This window comes from Tubulanus polymorphus, chromosome 4, assembly GCF_964204645.1.
Source record: "Tubulanus polymorphus chromosome 4, tnTubPoly1.2, whole genome shotgun sequence".
In the NCBI taxonomy this organism is placed as follows: domain Eukaryota; kingdom Metazoa; phylum Nemertea; class Palaeonemertea; order Tubulaniformes; family Tubulanidae; genus Tubulanus; species Tubulanus polymorphus.
In genome coordinates, this window is record NC_134028.1 from 17,320,087 (window position 1) to 17,335,501 (window position 15,415).

Below are 15,415 nucleotides of genomic sequence, written 5' to 3' on the forward strand. Positions count from 1 at the left end.
ATACGTTCTGAATTTATATTTATTTGCTTTCCGTCCTTCATATTATAAATGTATTACTAATTTATCACCATATTTATTTGTAATTATATTAATATTTGTAATTAAATATTTCTTATATTATGTCAATAAACTTTTTAGATTTATAATCTACAGATTGAACATTTGTAGTATCTTTAATTCTATCTAGAAATGATTCTTTTATTTTCGCTTTGTGTTTGTTTACTCTCCATAATATGTACATTTTTTATTTAAATTGATTCTCGAATAAATATATTATACATTATATAAATATCATATATATAAATATCATATTGATATTATATTTATGAAATTATTAGAGTTGTTGTAAATATTGAAGTTTAAACTCAATGGTTGAAAAGAGCGGAGCGAGGCCCGCGGAGTAATCAATAAATTTGAAATTTGTTATGATTGTGATAAAAAAATAATGATATTCTTTATATTTTTCAAAATTCGACCTTTGAGTTAAACCCCAATATCTACAATTACTATCCCCATTGCCTGTCTCCACCTTGGAATAAATGGGTACCTGGCCTGAAAGATGACTTTGGTTTTACTCTCAAAGATAGAATAAAATCGGCTGGGGGGTTACTTTTGAGAAGCAATGAATCTTTAAATAGACTTACCACTAGAAAGAAAGTCCAACGATTCAGATTCTAACAGACAGACGATTCCTAATGTCAACAGCACCAAAACTGCCTTGATCATCTTTATAACTAATTTACCAAGAGTTTCACTGAAAGAACACAGGACAAGTACATGTAAACCATGGATTATTCGCCATACATTTGAGATCATTCGCATTCTTCGTTCCCATTTTTTATAATTATTTACTTATGTTTTTTTAACATACGTACTCAACGTGATGCCCTGACGTTGGATATTAAAGCTTTCAAAAAACCACGGTTTGGAAAGAACCATGCTCAAATTTCACGTAGCGCTAATTTGTCGAATGCTTATGTTCATACGATAGTTCACATACGTAACATACGCTAAACAGCTAATGTAATTGGCTTTTTCCTACTCGGAACTCACTTAATTTTTGTTTGAGCTTTGCATTATCATTATTGTTATCATAACTGTTATAATTTAAATATAATCAAAAATGACACTTCAAGTTTTTACCGTTCTCCGGTGCAGTAGCGTGGAATTCGACAAAGTAAAATGCCACAGAGGATTAATCTGTAAACTTAAAACCCAGTATGGTTTGAATGATGGAAACTTACAAAAAATATCAAACCAATCATAACAAGCAGCGAGTGTAGGTCCTTAACTATTTCTGTTATTTTTTCAATGACATATCCGGGAAAACTGTGACCCCTTTAGACTTTTTGCCGATAACATTCGGACTTAAATCTCGACTATGGAACCGGCCCCTGGTTGCTGCTCATCCTGGGTTACTAAAGCATCTTGCCAACGTGACTAGGATCACAGGTCCCTCGTAAGTCTCGTGGAGGTGTGGGGTACAAAAACGTATTTGGAACTCGTGTCGTGTAAAACCATCTATTACCGCGTTTAGTTGAAAATTTTATCAACAAAACGCGATATATCGCGATTTATTACGCAAGCAATAAATACTGAAGCTTGCGGAAGCGTATAAGCGCCTGTTGTTGTCGTGCGACATCTAATAAAATCGACATATTTCCGATGCTTAAAGTGGTCATGAAGAGGTTTTTGAGATATGGCTAAAAGTATTTTTTATCATCAATTATACCCTATTTATTGATTTAGTGGTCAAGAAATTAATTTTTAATTCTTCAATTAGTGTTGAAATGGGGCTTTTGATCGGCCGCGCTGATTCCTTCCCAACCCGGAAGTGTGACAACATTCTGAGAACCCAAACCAAAACAACATGGTGTAGTGTATAGAAACGGGCGATACTAACAGTGATAAGTGCAAAATAATGACTCAAATACATCAGATTCCAATCAAACGTCTGATATTTAGGAAGCCAACAGTTGGTATTAATAGACAGTCGAAATTATTTCATTTAATTTAGACCCGATGCCTTAGAACGAAGGAATTTGTGACTATAGTGTACAGCGTATTTCTACGTCTGGAGCAGCGAGCATTCGGTCATCGTCATTAAGTCATTCCCTCTGTAAAAACCACGCGGAGGGGATGACCAATATAGACATCACAGATATTTCTGTGGGTAGAGACATTTTTATCCAGTACTGGACCATAAAAGCGTCCTGAAACCGTGAATTTGTTTCTGAAACCCAGCCCAGCCTGCGCCATCCCGGCCGTGTAATAGTAATGTGTGCTGCATACATACAGTCAGTATGTTGTACATACTACAGCGATGTGGGTCACTAGGGAAAGCCAGTACTATATGCAGTGGAAAGCGCGTATCTCTTACTGCGTATTTAATTCGCGAAAATAGCGTCACTTAGCAGGATAAAAGGCTCTTAGATGATAAAAACATAAATTTTGTGTATCCAAGTTTATGTGTGCCGTAATATTTGCCGTAATAGAATCTTTCTCTAAAGTGTAAAGCTATTTACACACAGGCCGGGTGTTCTCGCTCCTACGGTCCATAATCTTGGGGCCAAATCTTTGGTTTCGGCCACTAAAATTTGTCGCTGCCTTTGTGGGTACAGTTCATAGCTACACGCAGCCAAGGTATTCAAAAGACGGTAAAATTAGCGCGATATTCAACGAAAATGAGCATTGTATAATAACGCTTCTGAGTGTGCTGCAGGTGATGTGTTCTCAGAATGACGTCATCAACATCACCGCGCAAACGCGAGCATCCTGTTGCTAGGGCCGTTGCTACGGGCTTTTCTCGAGTTTGGATAAAGATATTTTAAAAGTTTTTTCACGAGACTAACATAAATGCATACGGTGAACGTTTTATACAAAAAAATTAGATTTAAAATTGTTTTCAAAACCTCTTCATGACCCATTTAATCGTTATATATCGCATCTTTTCGTCGATTTATTATTTTTCAAGTCGAGATTATTTCGATGACTGAAATTGCTTCCGTCATTTTTGACTACTTGTTTTAATCGCCACAAATTGGCGCATTAATATGGCGGCATATCGCAATCTTTTTTGTGGTAAATCGACAAATTAAGCCGACTTGTTCTAAAATATTGCTGAAATATGAATATGTCCCAAAAATTATATTGGCAAATCCCAGTGGCAAATCTTTCAGTGGCAAATCGACAAAATTTCGTCGCCTCTTTTACTCTAACTTGACAGAGGGTCGAAAATATACCGCCACGCCGAGTTGAGATGATGTGTGCATAGCTAGGTGCGCCCCTTGGACAGTGGGAACGTATACATATATCCCCGGTAAACGTCACGTTAGGATACAGTGTTCAGCAACTTAGCGTCAGAAGTTATTGTGTCCGGTTGTCGTTGTTGTGCTGGGCTAATTCGGGCTCGAGATTCCATCGGGCTAACGAATCCTGTTGTGCAACGACGGTATCAGGACAATTCCCCCGGACAATTGTCTCCAGGTCTATTGCCCCCCCCCCCGACAATTGCCCCCGGACAATCCCGATCAAATCCCCAAGAAAGTTTCCCGCCGTAAAAATTCACCCCCGTTTTATAATTCGACGCAAAGACGCGATAGATAACAATGATTAGGGTGTGGATTTACATTTTCGGGATTTATTCTCTGTTCAGCATTTCTATCAAACTCGTCTGTTGATGGGGCTTTAGAACCACTATTTGCTAAATTAGAATTATATGCCGTTTCATTATCATTATCAATGTTAGTATCAGCAGACACATAATCATCATTGTTAGTATTGACATCATTATTATTTCCCATTTCTCCCATTTCATAAGCTTCTCCACCTTTTACATCCATATACATAATAAAATAATTAAAATTTAAAATATAACATTCCTCCTATTAAATTCCTATACAAGTTATAGCTAATTAAGTATTTTCATGTGATTTATTATCATTATTAGTTTTAATTATTTCATGTTGAATAATATCAGTTTTTATATTTTCTGTAGTATTGTAATCTTTTATTTTAGAATCATTATCTAATTTAATCTAATTTAATATTCTTAGTTTAAGTTTCTGTTGATTGAATATGTTTTTTATTTTTTTCGCCTTCCATTAATTTTGGAGCAGTAATAATCTTTTTATTTATATCATTTAATCCAAATGAATTATTTATTGTTGCAGTTTTAATTAGATTATTATAACCAATTATATTTCCCATTTTTAAAACTTAATCATTAGAAATAATTAATAAATTGGAACCAATACAATAATTTAATCTAATATGTGATTTATCTAAATAATTTTGGTACCTAACTATATTTTCTGGAATCGATCTATTTTTATCATTATGAATTGAATCTTCAAATAAAACTTTAAATTGTTTCTGCGCGTCAAATGAAGTATTATCATTTTCAACGATTGGTGATCTTGTTTCAACTTGCGCACCTAAAATACAAATTAAATATATTCTTATAGATTTATTTATTCTCTGTATTCCAGCTTTAGTAAATCCTTCACTATTTCTAAAATAAAATCAATCCATCCATTATTGTTTTGTTGTTGTATATTATTATAATATTTTGGTAATTCATTCCAATTTAGTGTTCTTAAATCTGAATTTGTTATTATTTTACATAGAAAAATTAATATTATTATTTAGTTCATTAAAATATTTTGAACCTGGTAAAGGACATTCTAATTCATCTCATATTAATCTTATTTGAAAATATGTATGAAATCTAAAAAGTGATAATATTAATGGTAAACTTGGTTTATTTAAATGATCATTCCAACTTATACCACACCCTGTTGTTGCACAATAAACAGCAAAATTTAATTGATTCTGCCAATACTTCATATTAGATTTTAATAACCATTGTTTTGCCTCATTTAAATTTTTAAAAATAATTACGTAAATATTGAATATATTTTCCATCTTTGCATTAAAATTATTAGTTTCAGTAACAAAAATATCTAAATTAATTAATGAATCTAAAAATTCATTTCTATATGAAATATCTTTATTAAAACCTATTGCTGGAATATTATATTCAATTGATTTATTATATTGAAAAGCTTTTGGAAAACTATCTGCCATTTATATAATTAAAAAATTAATAATTAACTTAGTCTAATTCTTTTTATAATTTATCTTCAACTGTTATATTACCATTTAAACTTATTATATAATCTAATGTATTTTTTAATTTATTTATTTCTTTTATATTAGATTTTATTTTTTCTTTATAACTTTTTATATTTAATTTTGAACTTATGCCGGTTAATACACTTGAACATAATCCTAACACACCAATAGCTAGGTGTTAATGGACTGAATATTGCTAGAAATGTTATAACATAACTAATTGTAACTGAACCACTGATAATAAAATAATATATAATTTTAGATTTCAAATATTTTTTCTTTTAAACTTTTAAATCATTTTCAAATTCTAATATTTGTTTTTCCAAATATAATTTTAATTTAGTTTTATTAATATCATGAGGAATAATATCAATATTATCAACTTTATCATCCATTTATTTAGCAAAAAAATACTAATTAGTAAAATTTATATGCTACAAATATAACAATAACTGTTCCACCTAAAATCCAAATTATTTCATATTTCTTCTGTTCACTACTTGGGGTATAATAATCTGATAATTTGGGTTTGTATAGATGTAATTTTTCTTTATTTGTTACTGCATTATATAAACTCATAATAAGTTTTTCGTAATTTTCTGATCATATAATTCTTTGTTAATATAATCCATATAGTTTTGTCTTTTTTCTCTATATTCTTCTGCTGCTTTATTATATTTTTCTAAGGCCAAATTATGTCTTTTTTGTTCTGTTTATGATCCATTTTTATCAATATGCTTAAATAAATATCCACCACCAGTAAATGCTAAAGCGTTAACTATTGCTGACCCTATAATAGTTATAATTGCAGAAGCCATTTATTTAGTAAAAAAATTACGCATTTATATAGAAGGAATATATTTCTGTTTTTCTAAATAATCAATAGTTAAATTAGATAAAGTAACTGCTAACGTTAATTTTAAAATATCATTTATATCAAATCTATCAACATTAACACTTCCCATTTGAAATACTTTTTTTAATACCATTGAATAACCAACAGTTCCCACTGATAATAATGCTCCATTATATAAACCAGTTATTTTCCACTTATTATCAGTCATTTATTAATAAAAAATTACTATCTTCAAAATATTTAATTATCTTAGTTATGATTATTTCAACATTTATAATATTACTTCTTTTATGATTATCATATATTTCAGTTATTATTTGTTTAATATCATCAATAATTCCATCTTCTTTTAATTCATAATATTCTAAAGATGTCTTGATTAAATCAATTACTTTTTCTATATTATAATTTTCTTTTTCAATTATTGATGCATTGTTAAATGATTTACTTTGAATATCAGTAATTACATCATTTAGTTTAATTCTCATTTCTTTACCATGTTTAAAATCAAACCCAAAACATATACTTGGCCCAACAGTTATATTCATTTATATATCAAAAGAATTACTCTTTGCATCTTATAACTAATTCATAAATTACAGGACAGTTATTCAAATCAATTAAATATCCATTGTGATTTCTTACTTCTGACTTAAAATTATTGAATTGTGAAATGCAATGCTTAAAATCACATTCTGTTAGATTATAATTTATTTGCATTCCAAATTCTTTAACATTCTTCAATGGTAAAATATTTAATTTACCAGAATTACAAGTTGTATCTTTAGTTGCTTCGAATGTTTTTGTAGCATCAATTAAATTGCAATAAATATAAAAATGCGTGTAAATGCGTGTAAGGTATTAAGTTTGTTGTAGCATCAATATTTGTAAAAGATCTATCTGGTGGAATTCCTAACATTTTTGCTATAAGTTTTTTTTACCATAGATTTATGTTTTTCACTATTAGTCAACCTTATCTTAATTTTATCAGAACTCTCACTCTTTGAAAATCTTATACTAAACCTGGAATTACTACCTAACTCGTACCAGGCTTTTCTATTAATTTCTTGCGATAATGTATTAAAAAGGCTCTATGTTCAATAGTTTTATTCGATATATTGTAAAATGAGTTACATAAACTTATATTTACTTATTTTAAATCCACACACTTTTTAAATTCCCTATCTAATTGTATTTGTGAATTATGAGATTTGTAATTTGTATGTCTTCTTGAATCAACAAATATTCTATATTCTTTTAATTCTACCATTTATTTTACATATTTTCTTATTCGAAATCTATTTCATGGTGCCCTTTTTCATTCTTACCTTTATATATGAAATAGAAATCACCTGAACATAATTCTTCTAAATCTTCACTTGATAACCTATGAAATCTATCTGGTAAATATGTTCTGAATTTATATGTATTTCCTTTTAATCCTTCATATTCTAAGTGAATAACTAATTTATCTCCATATTTGTTAGTAACTGTATCAATATTTGTAATTAGATATTTCTTATGAATTGTTAATTCTGTTAACTTTTTGAATTTATAATCTACAGATTTTACATTTGTTATATCTTTAATTCTATCTAGAAATAATTTGTTGTTCTCACTGTGTGTTTGTTTACTCTCCATTTATAATACATATTTTTATTAAAATTTGATTAACACGTTAGAATTCTTTTCATTATCTCGTTCTCTTTTGTTTCTTCTCTTTTAAATTTTAAGTATTCATCTAAATTACAACCATAAGCAACTGTATGAATTCCATCATCTAAAATATATCTTTTATCATCGAATGGGTTCAAACTAACTTTTTCTATTTCTTCAATAAACACTTCGTGATCTTCTGATCTTAAACATTTCATCTTATGTTTTCTAACATAATTGCTTCTTCATTGAATATACAATTGATGTAATCTTTGAAATGAATGTTTTTTTCTACTACACTTTTAATTATTCCTTTTAACTTTTTGGCTTCATGTTCTTTAGTTCTATAACTATACATCTTAGATCGAATACCTATAAATTCTATCATTTCTTCAACTCCTAATTCATCTTTGAATTTACCAGGACTTTTTTTTATTATCATTGTTAAACAATTCATGATCTTTTGGATAATTACTAAAGTCGGAGTGATGTTTTAATGTTTGTAAATCATCTGTTATGTTATTAGTTTTTATCTTTAATATGAAACTATCTGTATCAAAGTATAGAATTTCTGTATGCTTTTTCCCAAAATGAGGTTGTAATACGTTATAGTAAAATTCATACATTAATAATTTTGATATTTCGTAAACTGAAGCTCCAACATAAATTGGTTTATTAAACTTCATAGAAGTTCTTTTCATTTTAACTGCAGCTAAATTTCCATCAAATATTCTGTTACCAATAAGTCTAGGATATGTTTGTAAATGTCTAATTCTTTTAAACCATTACTAACTAACTCAATATCATTTCTATTTCTTATGAATTCACAAGTCTTACCATAGAATGCATTATTCATTAACTTGAAAAAATCTTTCTCGAAATCAGTTTTAGCTTTAGTTCTCTGTTTGGTGTTAAAATTTATATATTTTTCTAACCATTTAGATTATTATTTTCATACTGTAAAACTTCAGTTATTTCAAATACTCCATAACGTTGTGGTTCCATCATTGCCCAACCATATAGATTATTTGCGTCTATATATAATAACTTATAGCCAGGATTATCATTCACATTGAAATATTTATCACTTAATACACCTGAAACTCTCCCTCTTATAGATTTTTCAAATAACAATAATTGATCTATATTTGTTAACAAATCCATTTTTATATCTGTAAATGTTAAACCACAATTTCAAGTTAAACCTGGACTCGAATAACAATGACATCGATCAATATTAAAATATTTTAGATTTACATCTCTAAATCTTTCAAATATATCAGTTAATAATAATACATCTGATTTTAAATATAAATCTACTAATTGTCCATGATTTTTTTATTTTGAAATGATTCCAAATATTCAATGTTCTATTATATACTTCATCTTTAACATATTCATTTTTTAATTCATCATAAAATTGTTCTTTTAATAATTCAGTTATATTAAAATCATTATGATTTTTATAAAATGTATATGGAATTGCTCCTTTATATCTCATTAATTGAAAATCATTATTATTTGGATAGTGTTCCTTTAATATCTTTAATTCATCATCAACTAATGATTTTGATAAATTATCTAATGAACTACTTAAAAATCTATATGAATCAATAAATCTTAGGAATCCAAATTGGAAAGATATATAATTTTCAGATGTTTTAGCTAACATTTTAAATTTATAAATTGGTATTTTATCTTTTGATCTATTTGAATTTAATCTTGCTATTTCATTATTGATTTCTTCTATTTTATGACATAGCTGTCTGATAAATAAATGAGCATCATACCCTGAAAAATTATAAAATATTACTGGAGCAAAATTTATTTTCTTAGCTTGTAAGTTACAATTCTCATGCGCCGCGCCTCGAAACTTTCCATTCAAATGATCATGGTCTCTAACGTTTTAATCTTTAAAATTAAATAGTTTTTCACAATAAAAACATTTATCTGAAAACTCAAATTCTTCTTTATCTTCTTCTGTCATTATAATTTCTTTATTTTCATTTAACTTTTCATTAAACTTTATTTCATATTCAATTAATAAGTCACAAAAATGATTGATGACATTTTCATTTCTATAATGATAATATTCACTTTCAATTAGTTCTGGGTAGTCTGATTTTATATATAATCCAAAAGACGCAGCTGATTGATGAATCTTTTTAATAGTATTTGTTTTTGGTGGTTCTTCTGAGAAATCATTTTCAGAATTTAATTTCTTTCTTTTATAATATATTTCTTTTCTATCTTGATCAGTTAATTCTTTATTTAATGATTCAAAATACTTTATTCTTGTAATTATATTTCTTGAATTCTAATATTTTATCTTTTTCATTTGGTAAAATCATTTTACAATAATCATGATTTTCACATAATTGTTTATGATTTAATAATGCACTTTCATTACTAAATTTAGTTATACATTTTCTACATAGATATATTTTATGGTGATCATTTTCTGTTCTAAAAAATACATCTATTTGTTTTATCCACATATAATGATTTTCATAATATAATATATCTATAACCCCATTTGAATCATAATCTTTTGATAGATATAAAGGTTCTAATGTATAATGTTCAATTTTATTGCCCTTTGTATTTGATAATTTAATTAAATCGAATACATTTATTTTTAGATTATTATCACTTTCTATTTTTGGAATATTTCTAATTCTAACAGGATAATTGTCTCTCTTATAATTATTTTCAAATTGTTTATTATTTGTTAATCTAAAACTATGTGTAATATCTTCTGTTGGGTGTAAGCAACTAATTATTGTCCATAAAAAACATTTATTATCTTCATTTTGTACATTTATGATAGCATTAGTTTTCAATGGTAATTTGATATAACTTGATCCATTAATATTATCATCTTTATAATATGATAAATTATTTTCATCAATTTGTTTTGATTTAGTTAACTTATATTTTGTATTGTACACATGTAAAGTCATAAATATTATTTCATCGAATATTAAACCAGATCCTTCAAAATATTTATCTTCTATTTTACTTTTTATTTCATTATAAAATTTATCTAACCTATCATCTATTTGCTGTTTCGAAATGATATGTTGTGAATGATAATTTATATTATATATTTGTTTATCTTCAGATTCTAAAAATCTAACTTAAGCGGATATACTAATTTTAGGATATTCTACGTCTGTAATTATTTTTATAATATTTTTCATATTTTCTAAATGTTTTTTATTTTCTTCTAATGTTTTACCTTCATGAAATTTAAACTCGATTGCAGCGGGACCAATATCAATTTTAAATGCATCAGTTATTTCAATATCTTTTTTATTATCTAATGAATTAATATAATTTCTAACATTTTCCATATATGATTTCTTATTATTTAGAATATCTTTTATTCTTTTAATTGTCTTCGGTTTATTATTATCATTATCAAAATAATCTTCACCTAAAATATCATTATTCATATATATTCTAATATGACTTTTAGATTTTAAATGTTCTTTAAAATATCTTTTGTTACTGAATGATTGATTACACGTATCACATTTATATATTTCTTATTCATTCTTTAATTCTTCTAATTTAGTTTCTAATATATCATCTTTACATTATAATCTTAATTTATTTTCTAAGTGTGTTTTAGTTTTATTATGTCTTGCTTTTTGAGATTTATCTATATTGATTTTACATGTTGGACAGTAGTACTTCTTAGTAGTGCTTCCATTTTAATATCAAATTTTTTATCAAAATTGATTTTAGAAGTTATTCATTTATATATTATTCATATATATGAAATTATTAGGAGTAATAGGGAATATGGGGGTTCAGGTTAAAGGTTGAAGGGGTGAGTGAGTAAAAAATAAAAAATAAATTTTAGCGTACGAGAATTTATTTTTTATGAGCACGACCCTTCGACCTTTGGTATGAACCCTCATATTCCCTATTACTTCTGAGAAAAACTGATATTTTACTCCTATACACCAAACTGGCCGTGGGATAATCTGGTCCAAAAACAATTTTGAAAATTAACTTGGGGTTCTAGTTTGTCACTCAATTCAATATCTTGTGATTGGAAATTTTAGAAATATAACACCTAGGAGCCCCCTTAACCAAAAAAACTTATGATTTGACAGCAATGATTCTTATACATCTTTTAGATTTCAGGATCTCTGTAGATTCACTCTGTCAAAAGAATTTTTACTTGGCGGTTCCTTGTAATAATGAGGTTAGTACGTGTTTGAATAATTCTTTTTCTCCCTTAAATTTAGGTAACGCTATGCATACGGTACGCAAAAAAACACTACGCCAAAAACTGGTATGATTTGTGTGGATTTGACATAAAAGGATCGTTTTAACCATCTTACTTTATTTCACACCATTATACCTGAAGGATATGTTCCTTTTACTTGAATTTTTACTGGAAAAGAGAACTAAAAATCAGAATATTGATTACTTTGCAATACTTGAATTTATTTTCAGGCAAAATGCTTCGTACAAAGAATAATGCATAAGAATCTTTAAATTGTATTATGGTTTCTTTATTTGGGTTCATTGAGAATGTAGCAAAACCAGGTATCCCGCCAGATTGCGTGACGAGAAGTAGGTCGATCGTTGTCAAAATTAGTTCATTTTCAATGAACTTTGAAATGGATTTTTAGACTCCCCATCCCATATAGTATCACAGCACACACCAAATATATCATCCTTCTACTCGTATATCGGTGTAATTTTCTTAAGTATTGATTCATCTAAGAAAAAAGATGATTAAGATCTATTCGAAATGCAGATGGAATCGAACGCAGACGACAACTATCTACAAGCGAACCTGGCGGTTCCTAACATGTCATTGGTGGAATCCTCAATTTGATACTCCAGATAAACGGAAATATCCCAATTGGAGTGTTATTGGATTAAATCTAATTTTTAACCACCTCCATTGAAAATCTCAAGAACACAAGCACATTCTTGTTGTTGGCCTATTTCCAGATGAATTTTAGATTATGTATTAATTTTCATCAGTTGGGACTCTTTCATATCTACTCACGATTGAGGCGAAATTAGATTTGGTCGATATCATTTAAATAACTAGACCTACAAGTAATGTACAGGATGTTGTTAAGGCGATTTCAGTTTAAAGTTAAAAATCGACTGTTTTAGGATAGCAAGGGGTTCTTATAGGCGATCATATTCCGTGGATGACGTTAGAAAAGCGATTAAACTTTATCAGAACGGGAACTATCATTCGGGCATCTAGTCGGGCATATGGTATACCAGAGGCTACTTTAAGAGACAGACTAGCTGAAGGGCCTGAAGTAATCGAAAAGAGTGGCCCACAGCCCATATTAGGATAAGACATTGAGAGCAAGTTGTGTAACTGGATTGAGAGTATGGGGAAAAAAGGGAGAGCCTAAGAAGAACTGTTAGATACCGTCCAACGATGTATGAATGCGGACAACAAAAATACCATATTAAAAGATAACAAATCTGGAAAGGATCGTACAATCCCTTCATGACACGCCACCCACACCTTGTTGTCAAATCCTCAAAAAACTTCTCGGTCCCAAGAGCTTTTTGCACATCAGAGGAGGTTATTGGTTGCTGATTTTCCAATTTTGTAAAAGAGATAACACGTCTCGAAGGCGGCAAGGATTTACGAAATGATGGAAGTCGAATTTGCAGTTTTGATGAAAGTGGCATTTATTTCTCTATGCCCTAAACCAAGAAATGTCATTGGTATACGAGGAAAGTCATCGTATAATGTAGTTAGTGAGGACAGGTGCCTGTGCCAGTGCAGTTGGTTCCGCTATCCCACCTATGTTGATTTTTCCTGGCCGATGTTTTCGTTATAATTACGATCACTGGTGCTCCCCCAGGCACATACATAGGTTGCAGTGATAATGAATGGATACATACCCCTCTATTTTGTGGTTGGCTTGCGAATCACTTTATGGCGAACATACCAAAACGGAGGCCAGTCTTACTTTACTGCCCCCCCCCCTCCCCCATGCTAGTCACGTAATCCAAACACTCAAGTCTTTTCAAGCCATTTTGGCAGCTTGGAGGAAGCAAGTAAAACTCTATCGTGATTCCTACGATAGACAACAAGTGACGAAAAAGTGTTTTCTCCCGTTTTCTGTGATGCCTGGTCTGTTCTTTTCCATCATGTCCCAGCCAAGATATTTATATCAATCAAGATTTGGATACAATATAAACGATAAAACAAGTATTCCAGTCGAGCTAATATCAGACCATCATTAAAAATGCTATCAGATGCTATCTGAAATTTAATTTCTATATTAAGGACGCCTTCAATCAATCAGCCGCACCCCTGTGGCGAACATGGAAGTAAATTTCCGCATTTGAACCTACTTTTTACCAGATATCTCGATGCAACGTTACCTTATGCACGGGATTTCAAAACTAGATGAATCTGTAAATCGATGTAAAAATTTCTCCTAATTTACACTTTTGAATCAGTAATATATATGTAATCTATCACTTATAATCGCTAAAATTTATCATAAGGCCACGCAAAGAAATACTCTAGTTTCTCAAGAAAGTCAAATGCCGCCCGCATCATGAAAAACGTCCCTCTAATAAAAATCAAAAAGACAAATGCGCATCGACAAAGCATCAATCGTCTTTTTCTAATAAAAAATTAAAACCCGCTCGCCCGCATAGTTGTGTAGTGTACGACAGTGGCTTTTTTTCTGTGGGCGTTTGTATGCTCATCCTCGACGTGCTGGTAATCCACATTGACGATGACAAAAAACAGCGCCAGTTTCGTTTCCTTTGACTTCATCTCGAGGAAGCGCGAAACTAGCGAAAGTGATTGTCTCAGTTTCGATTAAATGAGTCGATATAGTTTGATTTTATAGGTTTTGGGGATTCTAATTAAAGTTATTTGCGTGTTCTACTTGCTTAACTGGTATTTGTTTGGCATTGGTAAAAAAACTTCCCTCCGCGTCTGTTCTATAAGTGTCAGGTTGAGCTTTTTATATCAACTTTTTTATAAAAAAGCAATAGAAATAAAATTCGCCTGCCCTCGTCGCTTTCCGAAAAAAATCTGATGAGAAACTAGGGTATTTCTTTGTGTGGCCTAACATAATCGTTAAAAACAGAAACTATTTATCAAGCGATAGTTGATCTTTGAAGAAATCTTGAAAACGTACATGAATTTCTTTTTCCTATAAAACATACCTTAAAAACTGACGTGCGATGTGTTCTAAGCCTATGCGATTACAAATGATGACTAATGGTGTCTGTACTGATTACGTAATATAAGTTGGTAGGGCGATCATTATATCTACGTATGTGCATAACATCGGGGTCATCAAATTGTGGGAACCTGTAATTGCAGTAAAGGGAAAACATGTTGTGCATCCCGTCTGACTATTAATGATACTGTTATTAGTTTGGCGAAATCAATTAAGGACTTAGAAAATAGAAAGCTGTCAATATAATTTAGCATGCTTTAATGGAGGCTGGATTAACCTCCTAGCTCATCCACGCATTTCATGTGAACTAGGGGTAGTCAATTCGACCATGGTTCTATTTTCCCATACCTACCATGCGTTATCCAATGTCCATGACCTCGCCTGTCGCTTTTACTGTAACCTACTCGTATATTTTCATACCAGCTTGCTGTGTTACCAAACTTGATGCGCAATAAAGAATTAATTTGATGGAAATATATCTTGGCTGGGTTTCATGACAGAAAATAATTCCTCAACATAAAATCGTGCACCGACAAACACTACATCATTTATTACA

At 29.7% G+C, this 15,415-nt stretch overlaps 1 protein-coding gene across 1 annotated transcript in view; it reads right to left on the minus strand.

Moving 5' to 3' along the window:
* LOC141904656 (uncharacterized) overlaps positions 1–14,883 on the minus strand; it is a 41,877-nt gene extending 26,994 nt beyond the window's left edge. The window contains exons 1-2 of the mRNA XM_074793288.1: positions 14,843–14,883; positions 645–754 (exon numbers count right to left, since the gene is read on the minus strand). Of these exons, the coding sequence (XP_074649389.1) occupies positions 645–726 (82 nt within the window). The 5' untranslated portion in view covers positions 727–754; positions 14,843–14,883. The remainder of the gene's footprint in view (positions 1–644; positions 755–14,842) is intronic.
* Between the last annotated feature and the right edge of the window lie 532 nt (positions 14,884–15,415).